The sequence below is a fragment of the Bicyclus anynana genome, chromosome 15, assembly GCF_947172395.1.
Source record: "Bicyclus anynana chromosome 15, ilBicAnyn1.1, whole genome shotgun sequence".
Lineage (NCBI taxonomy): Eukaryota > Metazoa > Arthropoda > Insecta > Lepidoptera > Nymphalidae > Bicyclus > Bicyclus anynana.
In genome coordinates, this window is record NC_069097.1 from 4,244,182 (window position 1) to 4,271,519 (window position 27,338).

A 27,338-nucleotide genomic window follows, 5' to 3' on the forward strand; every position below is an offset into this window, starting at 1 on the left:
GCTACGAAACTGAGTGCACACATGCACAATTTTGTCTTTAATTCCATTATTTATTTATCTATAAATATAAAAATCAATCCATATATATTTATCTTTGGTCACGCCATCACGCATGAACGGCTGGACCAAGTTCACTATTTTTCTTTTTTTTGTGTTTGTTATTGTCAAGAGAAGGTTCTTAGACCAGAAAAAAATTAAAAAAAATCGCGGAAAATTAGAAAAAGGAGTAGGGGTAGGGTAAGGGTAGGGGTAAGGGTAGGGTAGGGGTAGGGGTAGGGTAGGTGGAGGTAGGGTAGGGGTAGTTGAAAGTTTACATTATGTTCTTGCAATCGCATTCCCTCAAAAAGAGAACAACTTTTTGAAATATTTTGAGAAGGGTTAAGTTTTTTTTTTTAACTATATGCCATTACTATGGAATCTCAGACCAATTACCTATAGAAGGACCTGTATCGCAGTCACAGTCACAAAATTGTCTGTCATTTTCTGAAGAAAACGAGCTTAGATTTGGTATATATCTTATACTAAACTAGAAGTTTTTGTCCGTTTTTTACACCATTCAACTACACAAAAAGGTATTTTTACAGAGCTCTTTAATCGACGAACACGATTATAACTATTTAACATCGATTCTATAGAGACAGCTTTTATAATCGCATTAGATCGTTGATCATATACTATGACAGAAAAGTAATACCTAGCGAGGCAGGTCCTATACAATAGTTGGTCTGAGGATGGAATGGTCTATTTGTTTATTGTTTTGATAAAGGCCAAAAGAGCTAGAAACCAAAGCCAGTTAGAATCCTCTATTACTGTCAATCTGTCAAATGTCATTTTATTTGACGTTTGTGGTCGATCAATTGTCATTCTCATTCATGACGTCATTTCATTTCTCAATTTTGCTGATTTTGCCTTTTGCGGCAGAATATTTTTGTTTATTTCTAAATAATTAAATGTAGCATGTGTATGGGAAACCTAAATAAATTTTGAATAACAGACGTCAGCCTCAGATTAAAAATATTTTTATATCTTAAAAAATAATTATGAATAAATTACCAAGGGCAATCAATTGTGAGTATGCTCTAAATATTTTTCATCGATAAAGAATCCTCATTCATCTTTGATATGATTTGTTTCCACATTGAATCTATTAACTAAACCTGAGTACTTGAAAATCAGAGTGAACATTTAGCAAATAAATTGAATTAAATGGAAATGAATCATTTCTTGTGGATAAGAAAAGATTGTACATCCAAACCAGAAAATTATAGTAATGATTTAAAACTTGTATATATTTACAGCATAGATAATTAATTTCAGAGATCAAAAAGTTCGGACTTACAAGCTTTCTTACCACAACTCATTATGGAACAACCTGTAGATGTTGTGCAATTCATTTCTTCATTGCTGGACAGTGGCAAATATAAAGAAGCTCTCAGTGTGCCTATTGAAGAGAAATATGCTCATAGTTTTAAAGAGAACTGCTGGGACTTGATCTCAGTTATAGTAGGCAAGATACAAAATGATACAATGATCATTAAGCCCTCACTATATAGTGCTTGTGAAGAGATGCTAGCCATTGTTGTGCAGAAGGCCACTCCTGAGGAAGCTCTCTTAGAATTTATTGAACAGATAGAAGTAGCTAAAAATGATGCACAATTTGCCATCATCATGGAACCATTGCAACAGCTTCTACTAAAGTTGTCTGCCAAAAGAGGCAGATCTCTAGAATGGTGTTTAAACTCAATCGCTTCATACATTGATGCTATACCTATTCCTGAACATAAGTTAGAAGGGCAGGAACGTCTCTTGATGGACTCTGACACAAATATTAGAAGAATAATTAAGATTTATTCTTTGTTACCACCTTTTTACACACCATTTGTTAAAGAAATGACAACACCTGATGCAAATGTGAGAACAAAAGAAATAATAACTGCATTTTTAATAAGCTTACTTGGAAAACCTTTGATCTATGTAGACTTGGATCCCATTGCAAACTCAACTAGTGAAGCTAGGCTAAGTTGTGTCAGCATTATTAATGATATAAGCACATTGTTGAAAAATGTAATTAAACTTTTACCTTATGTAGAGTTCCATCATAAGCAAAGCAGCAAAACTAAGTCAAATAAGAATCTCACAAATGATGAAGAGTTACCTCCATATGAAGACGAAGATAAAATCAATCTCACTACACTGTCTGGGTTATACTATTCATTCTTTTCTAATCATTTTCAAGTGCCAGATTTAGTAATTCCTCTTGTATACTCTAATGAATATGTTGTACATACAATTCTGCTTTGTGTAGTACACTTGCTCAGCTTTGATCTATTTGGCCCTTTAACAAAGGGCATAACATTATGTAAAGAAATATTGAAAAAGTATCCCAGCAATGTTTCATACAAAATGCTTACTGTACCAGTCCATTACAGTTTATGCAAAAGCTTAATTCATGTTGCTATTTATAGTAGTTATGAGTTTGTTCGCAAAGAATCTGTTAAAATCATAAGTGATCATGTAAACAAGTTTGAATATAAGGGTAGATTATTACTAATTAAATACATGTTAAGTGTTGCCAATCACTCTGGTATGATAGGATATGCTATCACATTATATAAAAATTCTTTAGATGAAGCTTTTAAGGAACCAGAATTGCCAGTTTGTTTTACTGGTATGGAACTTAAGGATATGGTTAATAAAATATGTCATTTGCCACACGGTCCAGAATCTGATCTTGTAGAGCTTGCTGATCAAATAATAAGTGCATTAAATTTCTTACGCTATCTGGCATTGAAAGACATTACCAATAGAAGTGGAATCAGAGATTGCTTTTCTTCAATTGAATCAGATTATTTGGAGAAGTTAAGAACTGGCTTAAACATGTCTAAAGCTCATTATGAAGTAAAATTAAAGGATATTGAAGAAGCACAGAGAACAAATAAAATTAATAAAGAAGTTGATGTTGCAATCAGTGTTGGTGGTAATATGTTAGACAAGATTCCTACAGAGAACAAAAAGGAAATATTACATTCAGCATTAAACGCTTTTCATTTGATAGAGTGTCTGGTTGCAAGATTATCTGAATGTATTTCATCAAATAAGAGCCAAGAAATGTGATCACTTACATTTTATTAATAAATGCTTAATCAAACTATACGTGTTTTTAATTATGTATATGTAATTGCCTCTCATAAAATTATCTCATTTATTGAAATATTTTTTATAATAATTAAGGTAATTTGATGAATTTTGAGTTTTTTTTTGTTAACAGTCTTAAGATATGGTCGAAGATCATTTATTCCACTTACTGCTATTGCAATCAATAACACACAAAAAATTGTACGAAGTTATTGTCAAGGAGCAAAGAAAGAAATTGTGGTGGCAACAAACACAGATCAGGATGATCATCAATATGAAGAGGATATAAAAAAACGTATACTAGCTAAAGCTTTAGACTTTGTCACAAAAAGTGGTTGGTCAGTCGACTCTCTAGCTCACGGTGCTGAGGCTGCTGGATATCCTGGTGTCAGTCATGGCTTGTTTCCAAATGGAGGCGGTGATCTAGTGCACTACTTCAATGTAACATGCAATGAAAAACTTGTTGAGGAAATGAAATCTGTAAGTAATCTCCCTCTTTAATTATTCTGACTGGAATTATGGTTTATTAAGAAGTCTGTTCTCTCATTAGTGGCCTAAAGAGAAGTTAAAGGAACCAAAAGTGCCGGCACAACAAATAGAAAATGCGATAATGACAAGAATACTTATGATTGAACCATACAAGTATGTATTACTAATAGTTAACTAGTTCCTACATTATTTGTGTATTTCCTGTTAATGAAATTTCACATCTTTCTAGGAGTACCTGGCCTAAGGCAATGGCAATACAAACACTTCCAAATAATGTTCCAAATTGTTTAGCAACACTCCTATCTCTAGTTGATGATATTTGTTATCACACAGGTGATCGAAGTGTGGATGTAAGTTTCTTTTTGTTATATTCTCAAATTTAAATAAATTAAAATTACGCAATTATTTTATTTTTATATTATTATTTTTAATTTTAATATAATATTTATATAATTATTATATTATAATTAACTAGCTACACCCGCGACATCTTCTGCATATAAATCAATGTAAACTTTCAGCCCCTTCTATTTTTATTTTAGGGTCAATAAATACCCTATGTTTTGCTCCAAGATCCCATTTACCATTTTAGTACTAAAATTAACCTTGATCGGTTCAGCTGTTTAGCCGTGAAAAGGTAACAGACAGACACAGACTTACATTTGCATTTATAATATCAGTATAGATAAATTTGAAGAGTTTTTTAAACTGTTTCATCGGCCCAGTAGTTCATTTATTTTACAACAGACAGGACATGATTGTTTCTGGGTTAAAGTATGAAATAGTGATCTTTTCTTGCATGAAAATCTCAATGAATATTAGTTGAGAAGTTCTTGGTAGTAGTGTTACAAACCTTTGTCTCTGACTTGCTAACCAGTTTTCATACTGTGGCGATCGCGTAAACGTAAGCGCGAATTTCTAAGGAATTGAAACAGCGCCATCTAGTGGCACTACTGCACAACTGTTTAATTCCTTAGAAATTCGCGTTTACGTTTACGCTATTGTCACAGTATGAAAACATTGAAAACTCCCACTAGGCACTCTGATAGTGACAGTTAAGAGGCGCGAACATTACAGCCAACTCAGCACACCACATTTGAAGAGTGTGATGGTTCTAAGCTCAACATCCCTTTTTAATAATAGACTGAAATTTTTTTCTACTTTTAGTTCAACTGGTACATACGACGAGTAGGTTTGGCTGGAATTTACAAAGCATCAGAATTGTTCTATTTAACAGACAGTAGTCAAAACAGTAGTGCAACTAGAAGTTTTGTTAAATCACGTATACGAGATGCAGAATTGATCCAAATAGCACTCAACATGAATCCTGTGGCAGTCGCTCCACAAACGCTGACAGCTGCTTTTGTTACTGTAAGTTAATATTTATCTAGGTATTTAAAACTATACAAGCTACGGTTTGTTTCAGGTAGAATGGTGCGGGTGACAGTTTGTTTTACTCTTTCATTTGCTGCAATTCACGATGATAGTGTGTATTATGAACATCATACAGGTGTATTGTCACTGTACCCATGCTATCTGAAATAAACTTTAGAAATGTAAAACATCTAATGTTTGCTTGTTTTTAACTGACTTTGACAGTATCAACTTGACCCATTTTTGTATGTAATATTGTTGTTATATGTAATCATGCAGTAAAAAGTACTAAGATTTCTATGAAAAAGTTTTTAAAACTTACTGCAGTGTTAAAAACTAACTTCATCTTAATAATAGTCACAAGTTTATTATTAATAATAAATAACTTGTTTCCTTTCCTTTCAGGCAAAAAATATGTTGGGAATAAATACTTTGAAGTAGACAATTCAAGATTCTTTGAAAGGTGACAGTAAATGTGGTGACAGTATTCTAATATTTTTCATTATTAATAAATAAAATAGTATTTTTAAGTTGGTTTGTTATTAAAAAAACTCCTTGATAATCACAGTAAAATCCTTTATTATATTATATTGAATAGAGATTTGTATAAAATTCAAAAACATTTTAATCATTTTATAGGACATGTCTTAAGTTAACAATGGATTAACATACCATACATGCACTGAAGGGTTAAGGCACATTTTGTTTTGTCTGGTTTGCTTATAAGGGTGCAATGTAGTCACTCCCAAGCGACACATATGATATAAGATTGTTTGGTAGAGGCAATTTACTCCATAAATTGTCTGAAACAGTTTGTCGGATTACAAACCTGCAGATCTTTTGTAGCGAGTCTAACTTGGCAAATCTGAAACAAACAAAATTAAACTTAAAATTTAAGCTCAATAAGGTATAAAGGACTAGATAACATTTTTCTTGTTCATACAAGAATATCAAATAATATTAACTTCTGTGCTATGTCAAACTACATTCTATTTCTGCCAAATTTTATCCAATTCCATTTAGCTGTTCTAAACTTTTGCATTTATAGTATTGCACTTTGTAAGATGTGTTTCTTGCATACTCAATGAAGTGTTGCTATATTTATAGTAGAAGGCCATGGTTTTCCATATCAAATGAGACCTCCGTATGGTCCTTCATCCAAACTTTTACCCTTATACTAATACTATAAAGAGTAAAGATTTGATTGTTTGTTTGCATTGGCTGAAACTACTGAACCAATTTGAAAAATTCTAACTGTTGGGGAGCTAAACAATTCTTGAGTGCTATTAGGCTATATGTTATCCCCATATTCCTACAAGAACTGGAACCATGCAGGTGAATAAGTAATAATCACACTAATATTATAAAGGTGAAAGTTTGTGTGTAAGTATGTATGTTTGTTCCTCCTTTACGCTGCAGCTTCTGAAGCGAGTTGGCTGAAATTCTGAATGGAAATTGATTTTACTCTGAATTACCACATATGCTACTTTTCATCCCAGAAAAATCCATGATTCCTACAGGATTTGTGAAAAACTGAATTCCACACAAAGTGTCCACTTCACACAAAATTCCGCATGGGTGTCCGTTATTTATTATAAAAAAGACCTCTTACAACATAAACTGTAAGCTTTGTTTAATACCTGTTTAAAGGTCTGGCTAATTTAACAGGCATTTCAAATAGTTTTGATTTAACTGCAACTGTAGCACAATGTTCAGATATTCTGTTTGCAGGCACGTATGTTTCATTGTTCAAAGAGAATAATCCATTGGCATGTCTGAGTCTTGCATGTAGCGTGCGTCCAACACAACGGAACGAAACACAAAGGATGTGCCTCGAGTCATAAGAATCCCTCACTAAGAAAACATTGTCATGCTGTCCGGCCAGTAGCTTCTCTGCCTCGGTTGACGTTATTCCACCCCAGTACCAACCATGCCTAAAAAATATACCAAAAATTACATGATGTTGAAAAGAATTGCATTTTAGAAGAGCAGATATCAAAAATCTTACTTGGAAAGTTGGCAGTATATAGCACAACTCTCAATAGACACATGCTGGTGATGTCCTCGCAGTACTGAGTGACCATCTGCGTGTTGACACCTTAAATTTGATCTCTCAAATTCCAGATCTTTCTTTGAATCGAGTTTTATAACCATATGCCTCTCCGTCGATGTCGAGGGCTCGGTAGTCTTACCAAAATTACATAAATGTTCACCGTTGCTATTTTTACTTCCAAAATATCTCTGCAACGAACGAACACTGCCAGTGACGAAAAGTTTATTCTTCCAAAATCTAACGAACTTATTCGTATTGACAGGGGGTTTACGTTCAGGCAAATAAACACGATTGACTATATCCGTGTTAGTTAGATCTCTTTTGCTGTCTACAGTTCGTTGCAAATGTTTACATTCCATAGGTTTCAACCATTTTCGAAGACAACCAGTGGCAAGCCATTTGCGTCGGTTGCAATGTGTACATCTTTCATAATTTTTATTCATCTTACGAAATTCGGAATCCTGTTTTATCTCATAAATATTACTACGAGTAAACTAAAACGTTTGATAATGGATTAATTATTGAATTAATCTGTTGACTATTGTTGTTATTTCCTCACAACTTAAAAAAAATCAACCAGTCCAGTCATAGACTAAATAAACAACAGAAAAATCATCACAGATCGTCAAAGATAATTCCTTTTTTATTTCCTTTCGTTACACGTTACATGCAGTAATACGTCTGAAACATGTATATAAAATAAATATATAATATAATAAATAAAATTAAATAATCGGCTGGAGCTCTTGTGAACTCTATGACAGTAGTTTCTTGAATACAATTATGTCTTAAAGCAATCTGTGGTTCTAACTATAGGCTAGAACTCAAAGTCGTAAAGCCAGTTTAAGAAAAAAAGACCTATGGTTGATTTCGGACTATTGGAAGCTGTTCGTCTGTGTCTCTGTGTTCTTCTTAGCTTACATAATAATCTGTGGTTCTTAGTTAAAAAATTGCACTGAGTTTTGTGTTGTGGATTTTCAGTCGATATTATTTTTTTTCAATTCTTAAAGTGAAATGTGTTTATAAAGTTTAAGAAATGGTTAAATAATTTAATTTCTTATCAATAATTCTGATTTTAAACAGCTCCTTGAGCATGGATGTAGTATATCATAAAAAAATAATTTTTTCGTAGTGATGACATTAAAGAAAATTGTGAAAATGTCAACAAAATCCCAAATATCTACAGAATTAAACGGTATTTTTTTCTTATTAATTTATAGTACAGTTCTCTAAAATATGTGCCATGTACAAGTCAAAATTGAAAATGTTTGGTAAATATTATTATAACATATAATTTAATATCTTTTTAGAGAGTATCATCAATGTATTAGGAAAAAATGTTAGAATCCTTTACAAATCACTTATTCGTATGGAATCAAGAGGAGATAAAGTTGATAATCGTGTTTTGGTAAGTAATTTTCCAACACTATGTTATAACACTTTTTAAATGATTTAAATAAATAAAAAGAATGATGACATTATTGGAAAAATATTATTTAATTAATTAACGCTTTAAAAAGGTAACATCTGTTTACAATATTTATTTTATACTATCTTTGTTTTTAGCCTAGTATCAGAATAGTATAAATAAATGAAAATTTCAATACTATTTGTAATTGTAATATATTGTTGACTGTAGACAATGTCCTATGACCATTGATAAGTCTTAACTGTAACTGATTAGATTCTGGACAATAACATGAGTCATTTAGGTGTGTCTGTTGGTTATACTGTTTATGTATGTGTTCTGGACCCACACCCACTAACTGCAGCTTATGTGTAGCTATTATAAGATAATAGTCTTTCTTGTAGTATTGTGACCTTAGGGCTCTTTTTATCTGCAATAGATTGTCTAGAATATTTTTTTTTTTCTAAATTCCTGTAGATATATAACTATATACTAAAACTATAAACTATATACAAAATTTACTACAGTAGCTAAATAAGTAATTTTGTTTGTAATCTTGTATGCTTCAAATTAAAATCTATTATCTACATTTTCTACAGTTATGGAACAGAAATAAAAATATTTGCTTAAACCTAAGCTATTACAATAAAAAAACCCATTTAAAATTATTCAGTTCAATTTGAAATTCTGGATGATGAAATAAAACACAAAAAACTGTACATATATCAGTTAATTTAATTAATACATAATGTCCAAATAGATCTATGCCTGTGAAGTTATAGCAGAGAGCGGTGAAATTTTACTGCTTTACTTTTTTATCAAAGTTGAGCATTATGTGTTCATATTAAACTTTAATTTATAATTTCATTAACATGAAATGCAATAAAGCAAGAGAGGAGAGTATGATGAATTGAATTGTGATGTTGATGATTGTGATTTCATGTGTGTTATTGATATACTACTAGCAGAAGCTCTGGGGTTACTCTGCACAATACCTGTTCCCATTCATAAATGATAGCATGACACTCACAAGAGTAACAAATATTCATACCATCAAAATCATCAGGTTTTTGCAAATTTCAGGATGGACTTTTTTGGGATAAAAAGTAGCCTATGTTGCTATGTGTTAATCCAAAGAAAAATCAATTTCCATTCCAAATTTTAGCCAAAACACTTCAGTAGTAAAGAGTAACAAACATCCAAACAAACATTCAAACACATACATCCATACAAACTTTCGCCTTTATAAAATTAGTAGGAAGTAGGATAGGATAGATCAAATTATAAACAAATAGATAGATTGAATTGAATATTTTTCTTTGAAAGCTGATACTTTTCTCATCGGCTCTTAGCTAAGTAAATGTGATGAAGATCTGGTATGTCATGGTATCCAAAGATCAGCGTTATTCTGTTGTGATAAAAAGAATTTGATGTTGGTTTAATCAAAATTCATGAGTGTTGGGGGTCAAATTTTCAAATTTTAAATAGTTAAAAGTTCAGTATTACTAAACTTTGTTGACCTTTAAATTAAATATTACAAAGATGTATTTGTTGCAGGTTGTGACATCATTCAAAGTTTTTATCACTACAACAAAAGTGCCAACTAGGGTAAGGAAAATATAGACAATTTGTTTATAGGATGATAAGGAACTTTTACACCTTAAAAGCTATGGTTAAAGGGGTTGGACAACTAAGCATATGCGTTTAGAACTACTTTGGACTACTTTAGTATTTTAGCTGAGTACAAACAATTTTTGGATTTTTTGAAAAAAATGTCTCAACTCGACTAAGATAGTTATTTAGCCGAGTACAAACAATTTTTGGATTATGGCCCAAAAATTGTTGGTACTCGACTAAGATAGTTAAGTAGTCCGAACTAGGCCTTAGAGTCATTCCGCCCATCTCTTCTGCTACAAACTTCGGGCGATACTGTTTTTGCCCGAACTCCCTGGTGATGCCACTGAGGTCCCATTAAGAAGTCTATGGCACTTATTCAATCTGAAAAAAAAACAGGTGTCCTTCTGGATGGGACACGTCACTTATGCGGCTCGAAAACGCTTGGTAGTTTGCTGTTACACCAATTTTTGCGTTCAAGTTACAGAAGCGTGCGAAAGCCACTAGGAAAGAATGACCATTGGAATAGATTATTGAGGACGTGATCTTGGTTAACAAAAGAGAATTCCTATATTTGATTCCGGCCTGTGGTCTATTTAAGATTTTATATTTTCTAAATGGCTCGGGTCTTGTTGCAGTTACTAGAAAATACAAGATTACAATTGTGATTGAAAATTATTATTTCATTAAAAAGCCTTCATCATCATCATCTACGATTTACGAGTATACGCCTCGTGCTTACCCTGGTCTAACATTCGTGCACGCCACTGTATGCATGCCATCTGTTGCAGATCGACAATGGATTTCACCTGATGGAAATAGAGGCTCTGGAGAGCAAAAAGGCGAACCATTTGTCAATAACACTCATTCACGAACACAAACCAGTGTCGATACTGATAGGTGAGTAACTAATTGATAACAATTATGTCTATTGTTTGCTAATTAACGTAAAGTTTCAATGGGTCGTTTATATTATTATTAGTCTGTGTCATGGTAACGCACTGCCGTGACTATTTGACTCAAAGCCTTATGCCTTTCTTGAAAAAGTAATAAGTTTAGAGCAGAGGTTCCCAAACTATTTTTTCTCATAGACCATTCTCGAAATCTACCTGATTCTGGTGGGCTCCCTGCAGCTACATTTCTACCATTTCCCAAATTCCGAAAAAATATTTATAAGTATCTAACGATATAATTTATCAAATTTCGAAAAAGTATCTAACTACACTACTAACGAAATTTTCGTTGTGGCTCAGTTCCAAGCAAATTTTTTGCTGAATTAATTAATTTATTGTGAGTGGATGTAAAAAAGCAAAGTTGGGCAATCAAAAAAACTACCACAAGTTTTTATTTAGAAAACGATTTTTTATTTAGTTTCAGTGTGAAACTAGATAAAATTTCATCGACCCCTGCTTACGAACCGTTATGAACCTGTTGAGTTCCACCTGGACCACTTTGGGAACCAATGGTTCAGAGGAACGAGGTGTAAATGTAAAGTTAGCTTTTAAGCTAAAGTTAAGCTTAATTAATATTAAGTGGATAGGATTCTCACTTTAGAATATTTGTGTATAAAGTAGGTAACATATTTTCAATGATATGGTACAATAATATGAACTGATTAAAAGGTATTTGTATTAAGATTGTAGCTTGATATAATACCTTAATCAGAAATTAAGGTATTTCTTGTTTTACACTCTAATTTTTAGGATCAAACACTAGTTTTGTAGTTAATATACATAAATGCAATCATAAATTTATTGTGTTGCCAACCACTTGTACATTTATAAAGGTTTTTTTATTGCACGATTGACAGCAAGATGCAATGCTTACAGGCCATTCACGGGCCAATCGGTACTTGGCATTCCGTGAAATTGATGATCGAACAGAATATTTACGATAGGAGTTACATAAAACAACTGTGTTAAGTGTGATACGATAGCAAAACCGATGTGCAATAATCGAAACCAAAAGTGCGTAACAGAATGCTCAATTAGGTAAATATCACGTTTACTTTCAGGCGAGGAGGGGTCCGTGGAAGGCGTTATAAATGCCATTCACGCGCTGATTGCCGCGTTTGATGACTTATTTCCTAATGTAGCTATGGAGGACATTGTATCCAAGGTACGATCACTGAATATTATTCGATTGCAGTGAGGTATTGTTACTTCTAGAGTTGTCATGTCAAGAGATGTCGTTTCGATGCCGCGTAGAAACCGTCAAAGGTATGAGTATTAGTATTGGGTATAGAATAAACTTGTACCTGTTCCAAAGTTTACTCGCCATCTTGGACTGCATGTTGTCACTTAACATCAGGTGAGATCGCAGTCAAGGGCTAACTTGTCATTGAATAAAAGAAAAATGTGCCACAAAAGGGTTATTTTAGATGTGTTTTGCGTTTGACCACAAACTTGCACAAAGTTTCAATAGCTTTACCGTTAGGTAAAGTCGTCATATTTATTGTCGTATCCACTCTTATCTAAGACTTTTGGCTTAGTCGTTATGAAAGGAGGAATACTGGTCATGAAAAACATTTTCCTTCTATTCAAAGAAAAAAAAAGTGTGTGTCAGCTCCGACGCACGAATGGAGTTTGCTCTCAAAAATATTTGAATGAAATAATATTTACCATGTCTCGTACATAATTAAATTGGGAATTATAATAACTATTAATGTTTTACGCCAGCTTACAGCTTTTAGTAGGAGATGTAGATTTAAAACACAAATACGACCTGGCTTGGCGATCTCTACCTACCTTGGAGTACGTAGATTATGAATGAACGCTTCAAAAGCGTCAACCATTATTTTATTTGTTTAATTACTTCGTTAAGTCCGCTTCCATCGCGATTATTTTAATTGAAATTGAGTGCGACGGTAGGTCACTGGCGCGCGGTAATGATCTCTGTATTGTTTCCATTGAGTTTTCTTTGTTCCTATATTGTTTTTTTTAAGTTGGGAACTTCGTTGGATTATTTATTTAACTTTAAATTATATTTCGTATGTGATCTTAAGTTATATTTTTAACACGCGTATATTAGACTATGTATTTAAGAAAATCAAATCTTGTAATCTTTTTAAAATTTGATCTTCGATTAGGATGAAATTTTGCACACGCTCCGAATTCTGATGTCAATACATGATTATCTAAATGTCATTACTAATCCAATATGGCGGCCTCTCCAAGATGGCGGACTGGCTGTTTGAAATCCACCCCCATGATATGGATATCAAATGGTTTGAAAAAAATAACTTAAATCCAATATTTGTAAGTTTTAGTGCGTGCCAAAAGCGTGTTTTTTATTTTTTTTACTTTAATAATAACTTTTAATAGTTAATTTAAAGTTTTATGTGAATACTAAACCTGAAAATAATGCATTTACCTATACAACGAAACCCCTAATCGGATAAGTAGTTTTTGAGAAAATTGCGGACAGACAAAACCGCGCTCTGTCTGTTCGTGGCCAAATTTTGAAAAATGCTCAAATGCTTCGCGCGACCTACTTATAGTAAAATGGTTTTACTAATCCAGAACGAATCACAACAATTTTACCAAAGTTTTATCGCAATCGAATGATATAAAGACGCAACTCAAAAGACAAATTCAAAGATTGTATTTACACACCTGTACATATTTTAATCGAAAACGTACTTTTTTTAAATTGATTGTAACAGTGACTCGTATTTATAAATACCTACCATCATCAATTCATCATTTTATTATCAGGTGAAATCGCGACCGAAATCGAACCTGTCATCGATTTCGATATAAAAATAAACGAGACTTTGGTACAAAATAAAAATAAACGCAATAAGATAAATAAAAAGTGAAGACCTGTTTTTAAGTTACAAGTTTCAACCAATTTTACTTTACGCAAGCGTTAGCAAAACAAGTATTCCGCAGATTTCGATTGAGAAACAATTCTGTAAAAATATTGAATAGACATGCTAGCTGCGGCGTTAAATTAAAATCCATTTAACATAAAAATTGAACCGACTTCAAAGACGTATTTCAGTTATTTTGATTTTAACACAAAATTACTAAACCGATTTTCATGAAAATAAATGTGACCAATCTGGAAGTATGCTCTTTCACACAAAAAAAGAATTTTCATAATTGGTTTATAAATGACAAATAAAAAAAAAAAAAAAAGCGTCGAATTGAGAACCTCCTCCTTTTTGACGTCGGTTAAAAATACGATTATGTAGTACTAGCAGACATCTTGGGGTTTCAATCGCGGAGTTCCCGTTCCTATAGGTATACGGGGATAAAATATTGCCTATTTTAGCCTACCAGGGTTAATGTAGGATTCTCATAGTGTAAGATTTTTTTAATCGGTAAGGTTGTTTCACAATCTATTATAACCAATACAAACAAACAATCAAATCTTTCCGTTTACAATATTAGTATAGATGTAATTGATTATTTATTAATTGACGAGTCAACATCAGACTGATCTGATGTCTGGTTTCGATGTGAAGGGGTCACAGGTCACTGACTGTATTTTATCGGATTTATCAAGTTTTCATGCAATATAGCAAATAAAAAAAAATAATACTTAACAGAAGCATTGCGTTATTAAATAATAAGTCAATTATTTTATTGTTTTTTTGTCTATATGATAATTTAAATAAATTATACCTACTTTGACTAACTCACAAACTTGTGCCTAGTGACCCTATTTGGGATACTTTGTTCTATAATAATAAAAAAAATTACATTTGAATGAAAGTAAAATCAAGTCACCATTTTATTAAATAACAGTATGTCGTGCCCCCAAACGAATAAATAAGATCTTCGGTGCTCTCAATGCCAGTATAACCAAGATCTGGGTTAATAGAGTTCTTTATTGTCATACCCTTTTCACGCTTTTATCTTAGACTGAATCTTATTCAATTACCATCATGCGAAATCGCAGGCAAGCTCGTGTGTCGTGGTATTCAAAATAAACAAAGAAATTGAATGAGTAATTTTTTAGTGATTCATGAGTTGCGGTTAGTGTTTTAAATAAGCAAAAGCTTTTTCCTCGTCATAGACTTATACTCGCTTGTGGTTATTAGTTGTTACATGTCTATGTATAAATCATTATCAACCCATATTCGGCTCACTGATGAGCTCGAGTCTCTTCTCAGAATGAGAGCGGTTAGGCCTTAGTCCACCACGCTGGCCCAATGCGGATTGGCGGACTTCACACACGCAGAGAATTAAGAAAAATTCTCTGGTATGCAGGTTTCCTCACGATGTTTTTCCTTCACCGTTTGAGACACGTGATATTTAATTTCTTAAAATGCACACAACTGAAAAGTTGGAGGTGCATGCCCCGGGCCGGATTCGAATCTCCGGAATCAGAGGCAGAGGTCATATCCACTAGGCTATCACAGCTCTTGTATACATAAATAATTTATAATATTAATAATTACAAGTTTGGAAAACGGGTCAACCCTTGAAAACGTTTAAATTTTTCACAAATAAGAGAGTCATAAAAATATATTATCATCGGAATTCGAAGGTATCTTCTGTTATGACAAAAAGATCGAAATGACATTTAAATATTAGGTATACTATGAAACGAAATCGGGTTTAATTAGTTACAATATTTATAACTCAAAAATTAACAACTGATCTAAATGCTTAACATACAAACACTCTGGATATATGCAATTTTTAAATCTCTAAAACTCCACTGCTTGTTGAACATAAACGGCATAATTTTTACGGCCTCCGTGGCACAGTAGTGTGCGCGGTGGATTTACAAGACAAAGGTCTTGGGTTCGATCCCCAGCTGGGCCGATTGAGGTTTTCTTAATTGGTCCAGGTCTGGCGGGAGGCTTCGGCCGTGGATAGTTACCACCCTACCGGCAAAGAAGCACCGGCAAGCGATTTAGCGTTCCAGTAAGATGTCGTGTAGACACCGAAAAGAGTGTGGATATTCGTCCTAACAAGTTAGCCCGCTTTCATCTTAGATTGCATCATCACTTACCATCAGATGAGAATGTGGCCAAGGGCTAACTTTTATAGAATATAAATAAAATAAAAGAGACTTTTTAAAGAGTTTAATTAAGTTTTTAAATTGGTTGTACATTGAGTTTCACTTTTAATCGATGATTCATGAATCATGATACCCAAATTGTAGGTATGAATACGTGACCGTCTTTTTAATTGTATCCTATAGGTCACCCCATTGAAGGACACTACAATATTTACTTTGTTTTGTAGTGTAAGTAGCTTGTTTATTTATCTTTGTTATAATAGATTTGTATTTTTGTATGTAACCAATTAACTCAAAACTACTGGACCGACTTGAAAAATTCTTTCATCAATAGAAAGCTACATTATCAGGGAGTAACAAGACTTTATTTTATCCCTGTATTCCCACGGGAATGGAAGTTGGTTAAAAATAGTTGTCTGCACTAATATTAAAGTATTTTTTACTTTACAATTAGGTCTAACAAATAGTGTTTTGTTGATATTTTTAAGTAGTTTTTTTCATATAGTTTTGTAATACCTAAATAGGAAAATACTCGTAAGGTCAAGGTAGCTTAGTAAAAGTATTGAAAAAATTGGGTTTTTGAGAATAAAGAAATTCTTTTACACATTAAGTACTAGTAAGGTAAGTTTTATTTTTTAACGGGAGGTGAGGACTAACTTGTCATGGAATAAAAAAAATATAACCTACTATGCTTAGGTATCTAGAGAATGCTAGACAGATTACATTTGCTTAAAACAGTGCTTGATTTGTATGCTATCAGTATGTTGCCTTGTGCTAACACTTTATATTATTATTACTAGCACAGCCTGCGCGATTTCGTCAGCGTTAGGATTACTTTATTCGCTCTTTCCAATCTCATTCGATTTAATCCTATAGGTATGTTTGTATACATAATGAAATATTAAATATCCAAAAGCCCTGAACACAGGTCTATCTTTAAAAAGAAAGTACTGTTAGATACACTATTTATAACTCAAGGAAGATTTAGCTTAAGATTGGTGGAGAGGTGATGGTATAGCTTAGAACCAGGAGACATACATAGGATACTTAGGGTAGGGGTTGGGGTAGGATATAGATAAGGCAGAGGTAGGGGTATGGTAGGGTAGGTGTACGATGTAAGTCGCGGACATCCGCATAACTAGCAGATAACTAGCAGATGCCTCGCAGTTTGTCCTCGTACTTAACGTCTCTTGGGAGTATTGGGATAAAATATACTTAGCCTATGTTACTCGCTGCTAATGTATCTTTCCATTAGGGAAAAAAAAATCAAAAGCATAAACAAACGAGTTGTAGAGTGTCGGATGAGGTTGAAAAAATAACGTATGGGGTTTCCTCAGCAGTAATTGAAATTGTTGTAATGTTTCGTGTATTTGATTGTTGTGTTTATTATTGCAGGTACATTTACCATTCCAACTCCAGCCGGTTAGCGGCACGAGGAAACATTCCACTTGCGGGGACTTCTCCAACCAGTACGCGGCTATGTGCGACCTTTACCAAACGCCTTTCAGGTGAAGCTCTTCATAACATGCAGGCTTTTATAGTACTCCAGAGTCTAGAGTGGTCACATTTTATAGAAAACATTAAGCTAGTTGACACATTTTTAAAAGGGTTATAAATTGTATTGAAATAAAAAAATAAAAAAAATTTAATTTTTTGAGACATGAATACATTGGCAATACACAAGCCAAAACACTATCGGCCATGTCATGACGTCACGTAAACCCGTAATCACTGAGAGAAGCAAAAATTGGAAATGCCTTAGTTTGAAGTTTATTCTTCTAGTGACATTGTGACGTCACAAAATGGATGACAGCGTTTTTGAAAATTTAAAGTACATAATTTTTAAATTATATTTTTTTTAAGAAACCCTTAATAGTTATATTACTTGATATCGATATATTTCGAATCCTGATACGAAATTAATCGCAGAGTAGACCTATCATTATCATCTCCCTGTTCTTATCACACTTAATGGTCGGCCATTCTTTTCTATCATTTGCCAACTTATCTAGATTGCAACAATCTCTATGATTTTTCTCTCCTTTTGTGTTCTACTAGCAATTGAGAATTAACTTTACCTTCGAATTATCAAATATTTTTGAACTTTGTTTTTTTTCCAGAGCTGAAGTCGCGTGGGACATTGACACGATATATTTGGCGCACGATATCAGAATGCTACACTTAAAAGACTTCGACCATTTAGATCAGAGGTAAATTGAGCATTAATTACTGGCATTAGGAAGCTTGTCCGCATGTAAAATATTGCTTGATATTTGATGAAAATATTGAGGAAGATTGATGGATTTTGGGTAAAAAATAAGAATTCATATTTCACATTTCCACATAAATTAATATCAAACTGGAAACGAAAGACGTGTAGTATTGTACTATGCACACAAGCACAAATATGGATAGTTCGATACCTGTCCGTTGGTATAGTCGGGCCTACTAGCACGAATCACTTATGCGACTCCGATACAGGGGTGCGGTGAGATACGAAGAAAGAAAGGCGTTAACACGACAGTTTCAATAAAAGTAGAGTACACCTGCTCTTCTCTCGCTCTCCTATGTAATGATTTCCCATAGTTTAAAAGCATTATTTTTTAATAGTCACATTTTTTTTTTGTTCAACTAAGTGATAAGACATTGTCCGACGTGCGCGAGCGCAAGGATTCAGACCTGTAAGGCTGCAATGAGATGATTTGAAAAGATAAAGATGAATTCTTAACTCGCATTTGTGACTTACTACACAACATCATTAGAGAATACCGCACTGTTGTTAGCCAATAGTAAAAGAATGTGTATAATATGACAATTTGCGTGATACAGGGATCTGATCCCGCTGGTGATGGCGCTGCAACACAACACGTGGTTCAGCGGCGTGTGCGGGGACGGCGTGCGGGTGGGCGGCGAGGCGTGGGAGGCGGTGGCGCGCCTGCTGCGCTCCGCCGCGCCGCCGCCGCGACAGCTCAGCTGGCGCGCCGCCACGCTGCGGCACGACCACGCCGCCAAGCTGGGCCACGCGCTGGTGCGCGCGCGCCAGCCGCCCGCCATGCACACCATCGACCTGTCGCAGAACCACATCGAAGACAAAGGTGACTACATATTAGTACTAGACTACAAATCTCGATAGCTTTTCTCTATATCCTTGATGTGAAGGTAAGTTTTTCTTGTTTCCAAGAAATTTTCAGTAATAATTGTTAACTCTGAGTTGGGAAGTTGGTGGTGTTGTGTGAACCGATTAGGTGCCCAAACGGGGAAGACGGGCGGTCGAAATACGGCGTTGCATCGCGAATCGAGAGCCTTCAAAGATTGGTCAGATAGGCAATGACTACTTACTGTCGAAGGGTCGCGAGTTGATCTAGGCTGGTTGACCCCAGTTGCGGTAGTTTATGAAATGTTCCCGTGGCTCAGTCAACAGGCGGCGAGTCGGAACACCGTGGGGTTTTAGTCGGTTGAAGTCTGACATAACCTTATTGCCTCCCCGTGGCGAGAAGGTATCCATGAGGATTTCCCCACGTAAAAAAAAAGGCTGGTTGACCCCAGCTGACGGGTGATGTGAAGAGTAGGTTATGTGTAATATGTGGAGATCGATAATTGTGTATTTCATGTATTCACCCGTCTGCAGGCCACCACAAATCACTTCCAGCACTATGCACTTCAATGTCCAGATATAATTTTATCGTCCACTACCGCGGCAAAGTTAGTTAGTTATCCAAATTCACACGCGCTTAACTTCGTCGTTTAGGCTTCAACTACTTGTCTCAACGCAACAAAAATGGTCGTACGGAAACCAAAAAAAACACTAATTCTGCGTTACAAACACACGTTTTGCTACAGCGGACTGCAATAGACGACTTAAAAAAAAAAAAAACATGGTTGCCGCAGCGCGCGCGCGCGGTACAATATTGCCTGCTCAATTTTCAAATACGCCAAATACAAAGTGGTACAGCGTCTAAGCATCAAATTCTCTTCTATGAGGGCTGGCCATGTGCTGGGAAATTTAAATAGGTTACTATTGATGTTTTCAGGGGCCATGAGTATATTGACGGGGCTGGCGAACAACCCGGACGGCTTGCGACACATCGCGCTGTCGCAGTGCGGGCTGACGGGCAAGACCGTGTCGCACCTCGCGCTCATGCTCAACGACAGTCCGTGCCACCTCTCCACGCTGTCGCATCTGGACCTGTCGCACAACAACCTTAAGGATGACGTTCATGTGAGTGTTCACATACGGCTCGCGACACATCGCGCTGTCGCAGTGCGGGCTGACGGGCAAGACCGTGTCGCACCTCGCGCTCATGCTCAACGACAGTCCGTGCCACCTCTCCACGCTGTCGCATCTGGACCTGTCGCACAACAACCTTAAGGATGACGTTCATGTGAGTGTTCACATACGGCTCGCGACACATCGCGCTGTCGCAGTGCGGGCTGACGGGCAAGACCGTGTCGCACCTCGCGCTCATGCTCAACGACAGTCCGTGCCACCTCTCCACGCTGTCGCATCTGGACCTGTCGCACAACAACCTTAAGGATGACGTTCATGTGAGTGTTCACATACGGCTCGCGACACATCGCGCTGTCGCAGTGCGGGCTGACGGGCAAGACCGTGTCGCACCTCGCGCTCATGCTCAACGACAGTCCGTGCCACCTCTCCACGCTGTCGCATCTGGACCTGTCGCACAACAACCTTAAGGATGACGTTCATGTGAATGTTCACATACGGCTCGCGACACATCGCGCTGTCGCAGTGCGCGCTGACGGGCAAGACCGTGTCGCACCTCGCGCTCATGCTCAACGACAGTCCGTGCCACCTCTCCACGCTGTCGCATCTGGACCTGTCGCACAACAACCTTAAGGATGACGTTCATGTGAATGTTCACATACGGCTTGCGACACATCGCGTTGTTGCCATTTGACCTCCTTAACCCTGTCACAAAACCCATTCTTAGCGGACGTCTAATAGCTATAAACTATGAAGCGTCTATGACGCACTCGAGCACTATGTCAAGCGGTTATGACGTGATAGCCAAATGGATATAAGCTCTGCCTTCGATTCGGAGGGTGTAGGTTCGAATCCGGTCCGAGCCAAGCGCCTTCAACTTTCCATTTATGTCCATTTTAAGAAATGTAATATCACGTGTCTCAAACGGTGAAGGAAAAACATCGTGAGGAAACCTGCATACCTGAGAATTATCTTAATTCTCTACGTGTGTGCAGTCTGCCAATCCGCATTTGACCAGCGTGGTGGAATAAAGCCTAACCCCTCTCATTCTGAGAGGTGACTTGTGCTCAATAGCGAGCAGAATAAGGGTTCTTAATGATGAGATTCATTTACTTACACTTCTTCTTCACTTTTTGCATTATCATAATCATCTGTTGTTGTTTCAGAATCTATACAATTTTCTGGCACAACCCAATGTACTGACACATTTGAACTTGATCAACACAGAGACAACTTTAGAAAACGTAAGTAACACATATACAGATAATCAGTTATATATAAGTTAGTTAGTTATGTATAAGTGATTAATGATGATTAAAAAATAAATAAAATAAAATAAAAAAATTATGAAGATAATTAAAATAAACACATTGATCTTATTCAATTAATTTAAATTTAATTTGACTTGGACTTTTGACAATACCTTGATGTTAATAGCAAAAAAAATCCATAAATTCATCATCATCATCACATCATCCTTAAATATGTTTAGTTAAATTATTCAAGCCATCCATTCAATGTGTCTTGTAAATTGGGAATGTTTCTAAAGTCATCTTAGTCTATCTAACCATCATCAATATAGAACCCTTTTTGGAAATAAATTTTTCTAAGCCTATTCAGTTTAAACAAATAAACAATCAACTCTTTCTTCTTTATAAATTACTATAGACCATAGATATATATGTTGCTTCAAACATCAATTAAGTTTATTTCATAAAGATTAGTCCATTCATACAATCATTTTACGGAATGGGAGTCAAGGATAACGATCGACAAGATTGTCTATATTTGGAACACGCCGCTTAAAAACGAGTTCGCTCATTGTTACTGTCCACAATCCCACAAATTGGTGCAATGGCAAATAGCCGGATGAATGTAATACACTAAACAATTTGAAGGTGATTGGGCAGTTTGCAGATTTAACTATTACATCATAACTGTTATACAATATACTAACTAAAATCTGATATCCTAAAAATTACTAGAGGAATAGGGAGGATGACAGTTTTTTAAATTGTATATAAATTAAGAGTATGCTAATAGTAAAGCAATTTTCTAAAAGTAACAGGATATCTGCGATCATTACTTTCGGAGCTACAGGGATTTAAAGAGTCAGATTTGATTTGCTGCCGCAGAGCCCTGAAATACGCTCCATACAAAATGCCACGAACTAATGACGTCGTTGGCTCCGCTGATCGTTAGATTTGTATGGGCGTTCAAACAAAATCTCTAATATCTTTGTTATTTCTGCGTTTATGTTTATAGTTCATTTATTGAAAAATGACACATTCAATATGTATAAGCTAAAACTGTATGAATTTTGAAATTTTATAATCTTATTTATTTTGCAAATATCCAGACAATCTTTGCTTTTTTTGTATAAATTAGTTAACATTGATTGACCTTATTTACCAGAATGTATCATAAAAATCAATATATTCAAACCCAGTCATCATCCCCATTACAGTTCGAATAGATTAGGCAAAGATGGCAGTTTTTTAGTGTATTATTTAATTTGATATAGTGTCCAAAGTCGGTTTGTCTTGCAAGACCATTAGGACTGTTTTTTTATCCCTCTGGGACAACTATATGTAACTATTGTTCTTATTTTTCTCCTCTTTTTATACGATATTTTTTAAATTACCCCGTTTTTATTTTTTTCTCGATTGTTCACATCTTTACATTTTTTGCGAGCAAATATTTATGCAACTGTCATGTAATGGATGCCGATGATGTGCAATGAGGCGATGCCGAATTCCTACTCGATTTTTGTATTGTTGTGGCCTCCTAGTGGTCTCTTATAAGGAAGCCTGAATTTTTTTAACCAATGACATGGAACTATTTATAAAAAAAAAATCATTGTAGCACAGTTTATAAAAATATTACAATTACGAGATTATTTTCACAAATAAAAATGTGATTAGAGTTTTAGTAGGCATCTAAACTGCCTCTATGCAAAAAATCTTCTTAGTGTTGTACAGCAGGCGAGTAGCCTATTATCCCTCTATCATATAGATGTGGGGCGCGCTGCTCCGCGGCTGTGCGGCGAGGCTGTCGACGCTGCTGGTGGGGCGCAACCCGTGGTCGCCGGCGCGAAGGCCCAAGGACCCGCCGCCCTCCTTCCGACAGTTCTTCACGGCGTGTCTGGCCCTTACAGATCTTGATTTTTCGTACTGCAAAATGCCGCCGGATGCGCTCAAGTAAGTTGTATCACTTAATTATTTTGAATTAGCGGACGCCCGCGACTGCGTCCGCGTGGAATTTAGTTTTTCACAAATCCCTCCGAAACCATGGATTTTTTCGGGATAAAATGTAGCATATGTGTTAATCCATGCCACAATATATCTCAATACCAAATTTCAGCTAATTCGGTTAAGTAGTCGAGGCGTAAAAGAGTAACAAACATGAATAAAATCATCAGTTTTCGCAAATCTCGAGAAACCATGGATTTTTTCGGGATAAAAAGTAGCCTATGTGTTAATCCAGAGAAAAAACCATTTATATTCGAAATTTTAGCCAAATCGCTTCAGTAGTAGCGGCGTTAAAGAGTAACAAACATCCAAACATCCAAACATAAATGCAAACATCCATACAAACTTTCGCGTTTATAATATTAGTAGGAAGTATGATAGTAGGAAGTAGGACTAGCTTAACTAGCTGACCAGTGTGGTTCCCGTTTCCGTAGGAATACGGAGATAATATAGAGCCTATAGCCTTCCTCGATAAATGGGCTATCTAACACTGAAAGAATGATGATGTGTCGTAGTTTCTCAGTGTTACTACAGATGGCGCTTTTAAAACTCAACAATATGTAATTTTGATTACACTTTTTGTAACGCATTCACCAGCTTACTCCCCAAGTCAAGCGTTCGTAAAGTAGTTTTACTTCAATAAAATGTTTTTTAATACATTTGCTGTTATTAATGTTACGAACTAATGTTCGACGATTTGGAATGAAACACCCGATGACTCGTTTGAGACTTTATTCCACTCCTTAATCGGAGTACCAGTACCCACTTTCAAACGTAGACAATACGTTGTCCAAAATCGTAGCAGAGTTCACTATCGCCCACTTGTATCGCTGGTATCACTTCGATGTTACTTCACTTCGTTCCGAAGTTACACTGCTGCGATCTTTCCGTCCGGCGCGTTTTATACAGGTGATAATTATTCCAGATCATTCTGGGAATGCCCACAAAATCTTAGACACGCGAATTTTTTACGACACGACCAATAACAAAAGATTGTTATCTCAAATTGTAAACTAATTGATATTAACGAGTGATTGTGGACTTTATGCCACTAATATTACGGTCCTCCGTAACAATAATATAAAACTTGTAGGAGCTTGCTGTTGGGGCTGGCGTGCAACGAGAGCGCGGCGGGCGTGAAGCTCAACCTGGCCGGCGTGCTGTCCTCCTCGCAAGCGGCGCACGTGCTGGAGTCCTGCATACACGGCGTGCGCTGCTTGCAGTCGCTGGACCTGTCCGACAACAGTGAGTACAGACACTGTAGGAGCTGCCGGTGTAACGAGAGCGCGGCGGGCGTGAAGCTCAACCTGGCCGGCGTGCTGTCCTCCTCGCAAGCGGCGCACGTGCTGGAGTCCTGCATACACGGCGTGCGCTGCTTGCAGTCGCTGGACCTGTCCGACAACAGTGAGTACAGACACTGTAGGAGCTGCCGGTGTAACGAGAGCGCGGCGGGCGTGAAGCTCAACCTGGCCGGCGTGCTGTCCTCCTCGCAAGCGGCGCACGTGCTGGAGTCCTGCATACACGGCGTGCGCTGCTTGCAGTCGCTGGACCTGTCCGACAACAGTGAGTACAGACACTGTAGGAGCTGCCGGTGTAACGAGAGCGCGGCGGGCGTGAAGCTCAACCTGGCCGGCGTGCTGTCCTCCTCGCAAGCGGCGCACGTGCTGGAGTCCTGCATACACGGCGTGCGCTGCTTGCAGTCGCTGGACCTGTCCGACAACAGTGAGTACAGACACTGTAGGAGCTGCCGGTGTAACGAGAGCGCGGCGGGCGTGAAGCTCAACCTGGCCGGCGTGCTGTCCTCCTCGCAAGCGGCGCACGTGCTGGAGTCCTGCATACACGGCGTGCGCTGCTTGCAGTCGCTGGACCTGTCCGACAACAGTGAGTACAGACACTGTAGGAGCTGCCGGTGTAACGAGAGCGCGGCGGGCGTGAAGCTCAACCTGGCCGGCGTGCTGTCCTCCTCGCAAGCGGCGCACGTGCTGGAGTCCTGCATACACGGCGTGCGCTGCTTGCAGTCGCTGGACCTGTCCGACAACAGTGAGTACAGACACTGTAGGAGCTGCCGGTGTAACGAGAGCGCGGCGGGCGTGAAGCTCAACCTGGCCGGCGTGCTGTCCTCCTCGCAAGCGGCGCACGTGCTGGAGTCCTGCATACACGGCGTGCGCTGCTTGCAGTCGCTGGACCTGTCCGACAACAGTGAGTACAGACACTGTAGGAGCTGCCGGTGTAACGAGAGCGCGGCGGGCGTGAAGCTCAACCTGGCCGGCGTGCTGTCCTCCTCGCAAGCGGCGCACGTGCTGGAGTCCTGCATACACGGCGTGCTCTGCTTGCAGTCGCTGGACCTGTCCGACAACAGTGAGTACAGACACTGTAGGAGCTGCCGGTGTAACGAGAGCGCGGCGGGCGTGAAGCTCAACCTGGCCGGCGTGCTGTCCTCCTCGCAAGCGGCGCACGTGCTGGAGTCCTGCATACACGGCGTGCGCTGCTTGCAGTCGCTGGACCTGTCCGACAACAGTGAGTACAGACACTGTAGGAGCTGCCGGTGTAACGAGAGCGCGGCGGGCGTGAAGCTCAACCTGGCCGGCGTGCTGTCCTCCTCGCAAGCGGCGCACGTGCTGGAGTCCTGCATACACGGCGTGCTCTGCTTGCAGTCGCTGGACCTGTCCGACAACAGTGAGTACAGACACTGTAGGAGCTGCCGGTGTAACGAGAGCGCGGCGGGCGTGAAGCTCAACCTGGCCGGCGTGCTGTCCTCCTCGCAAGCGGCGCACGTGCTGGAGTCCTGCATACACGGCGTGCGCTGCTTGCAGTCGCTGGACCTGTCCGACAACAGTGAGTACAGACACTGTAGGAGCTGCCGGTGTAACGAGAGCGCGGCGGGCGTGAAGCTCAACCTGGCCGGCGTGCTGTCCTCCTCGCAAGCGGCGCACGTGCTGGAGTCCTGCATACACGGCGTGCTCTGCTTGCAGTCGCTGGACCTGTCCGACAACAGTGAGTACAGACACTGTAGGAGCTGCCGGTGTAACGAGAGCGCGGCGGGCGTGAAGCTCAACCTGGCCGGCGTGCTGTCCTCCTCGCAAGCGGCGCACGTGCTGGAGTCCTGCATACACGGCGTGCGCTGCTTGCAGTCGCTGGACCTGTCCGACAACAGTGAGTACAGACACTGTAGGAGCTGCCGGTGTAACGAGAGCGCGGCGGGCGTGAAGCTCAACCTGGCCGGCGTGCTGTCCTCCTCGCAAGCGGCGCACGTGCTGGAGTCCTGCATACAAGGCGTGCGCTGCTTGCAGTCGCTGGACCTGTCCGACAATAGTGAGTCGTCGTCATCAACCCATATTCGAGCTCGACTCGAGCTCACTGCTGAGCTCTCCTCTCAGAATGAAAGGGGTTTGGCCAATAGTCCACAACGCTGGCCCAATGCGGATTAGCAGACTTCACACACGCAGAGAATTAAGATAATTCTCTTGTATGCAGGTTTCCTCACGATGTTTTCCTTCGCCGTTTGAGACACGTGATATTTAATTTCTTAAAATGCACACAACTGAAAAGTTGGTGGTGCATGCCCCGGACCGAATTCGAACCCACACCCTCCGGAATCGGAGGCAGAGGTCATATCCACTGGGCTATCACAGCTCTCAAAAATAGTGAGTACACGCACACTATAGGAGCTGCCGGGGTGTAACGAGAGCGCGGCGTGACCTTTCCGATAATAGTGAATCAGTAACACACAACAACACAACAAAGCTGGTGAATCAGTAACACACAACAACACAACAAAGCTGGTGAATCAGTAACACACAACAACACAAC

At 38.0% G+C, this 27,338-nt stretch overlaps 3 protein-coding genes across 5 annotated transcripts in view; 2 read left to right on the forward strand and 1 right to left on the reverse strand.

The window, feature by feature from the left end:
- The first annotated feature begins 853 nt into the window (after positions 1-853).
- Positions 854-5,528, forward strand: LOC112047428 (ubiquinone biosynthesis protein COQ9, mitochondrial). Of its 3 annotated transcripts, XM_052885867.1 has the most exons (6): positions 881-1,068; positions 3,269-3,615; positions 3,686-3,777; positions 3,854-3,974; positions 4,792-4,995; positions 5,404-5,528. In XM_052885867.1, the coding sequence occupies exons 1-6, from the start codon at positions 1,041-1,043 to the stop codon at positions 5,437-5,439; spliced, it is 828 nt and encodes a 275-aa protein (XP_052741827.1). In that variant the 5' UTR covers positions 881-1,040; the 3' UTR covers positions 5,440-5,528. The 3 variants fall into 3 exon arrangements, with proteins under 3 accessions (XP_052741826.1, XP_023940320.1, XP_052741827.1); XM_052885866.1 differs by lacking the exons at positions 3,269-3,615; positions 3,686-3,777; positions 3,854-3,974; positions 4,792-4,995; positions 5,404-5,528 and adding an exon at positions 1,299-3,149 and having other exon boundaries at positions 854-1,068; XM_024084552.2 differs by lacking the exons at positions 3,269-3,615; positions 3,686-3,777; positions 3,854-3,974; positions 4,792-4,995; positions 5,404-5,528 and adding an exon at positions 1,318-3,149 and having other exon boundaries at positions 854-1,068.
- A 29-nt stretch (positions 5,529-5,557) lies between these two features.
- On the reverse strand, positions 5,558-7,646 carry LOC112047429 (suppressor of cytokine signaling 5). The gene is made up of 3 exons (XM_024084554.2): positions 7,007-7,646; positions 6,639-6,932; positions 5,558-5,863 (listed from the first exon to the last, which is right to left on the reverse strand). The coding sequence occupies exons 1-3, from the start codon at positions 7,492-7,494 to the stop codon at positions 5,719-5,721; spliced, it is 927 nt and encodes a 308-aa protein (XP_023940322.1). The 5' UTR covers positions 7,495-7,646; the 3' UTR covers positions 5,558-5,718.
- Positions 7,647-7,970: 324 nt separating this feature from the next.
- Positions 7,971-27,338, forward strand: part of LOC112047449 (uncharacterized) — a 47,951-nt gene continuing 28,583 nt past the window's right edge. Inside the window, exons 1-12 of the mRNA XM_052885942.1 lie at positions 7,971-8,246; positions 8,362-8,459; positions 10,017-10,067; positions 10,865-10,973; positions 12,088-12,191; positions 17,448-17,560; positions 18,173-18,262; positions 18,882-19,147; positions 20,084-20,271; positions 21,444-21,521; positions 23,293-23,477; positions 24,622-26,681. Coding sequence (XP_052741902.1) covers positions 8,186-8,246; positions 8,362-8,459; positions 10,017-10,067; positions 10,865-10,973; positions 12,088-12,191; positions 17,448-17,560; positions 18,173-18,262; positions 18,882-19,147; positions 20,084-20,271; positions 21,444-21,521; positions 23,293-23,477; positions 24,622-26,681 — 3,403 coding nt within the window. The 5' untranslated portion in view covers positions 7,971-8,185. The remainder of the gene's footprint in view (positions 8,247-8,361; positions 8,460-10,016; positions 10,068-10,864; positions 10,974-12,087; positions 12,192-17,447; positions 17,561-18,172; positions 18,263-18,881; positions 19,148-20,083; positions 20,272-21,443; positions 21,522-23,292; positions 23,478-24,621; positions 26,682-27,338) is intronic.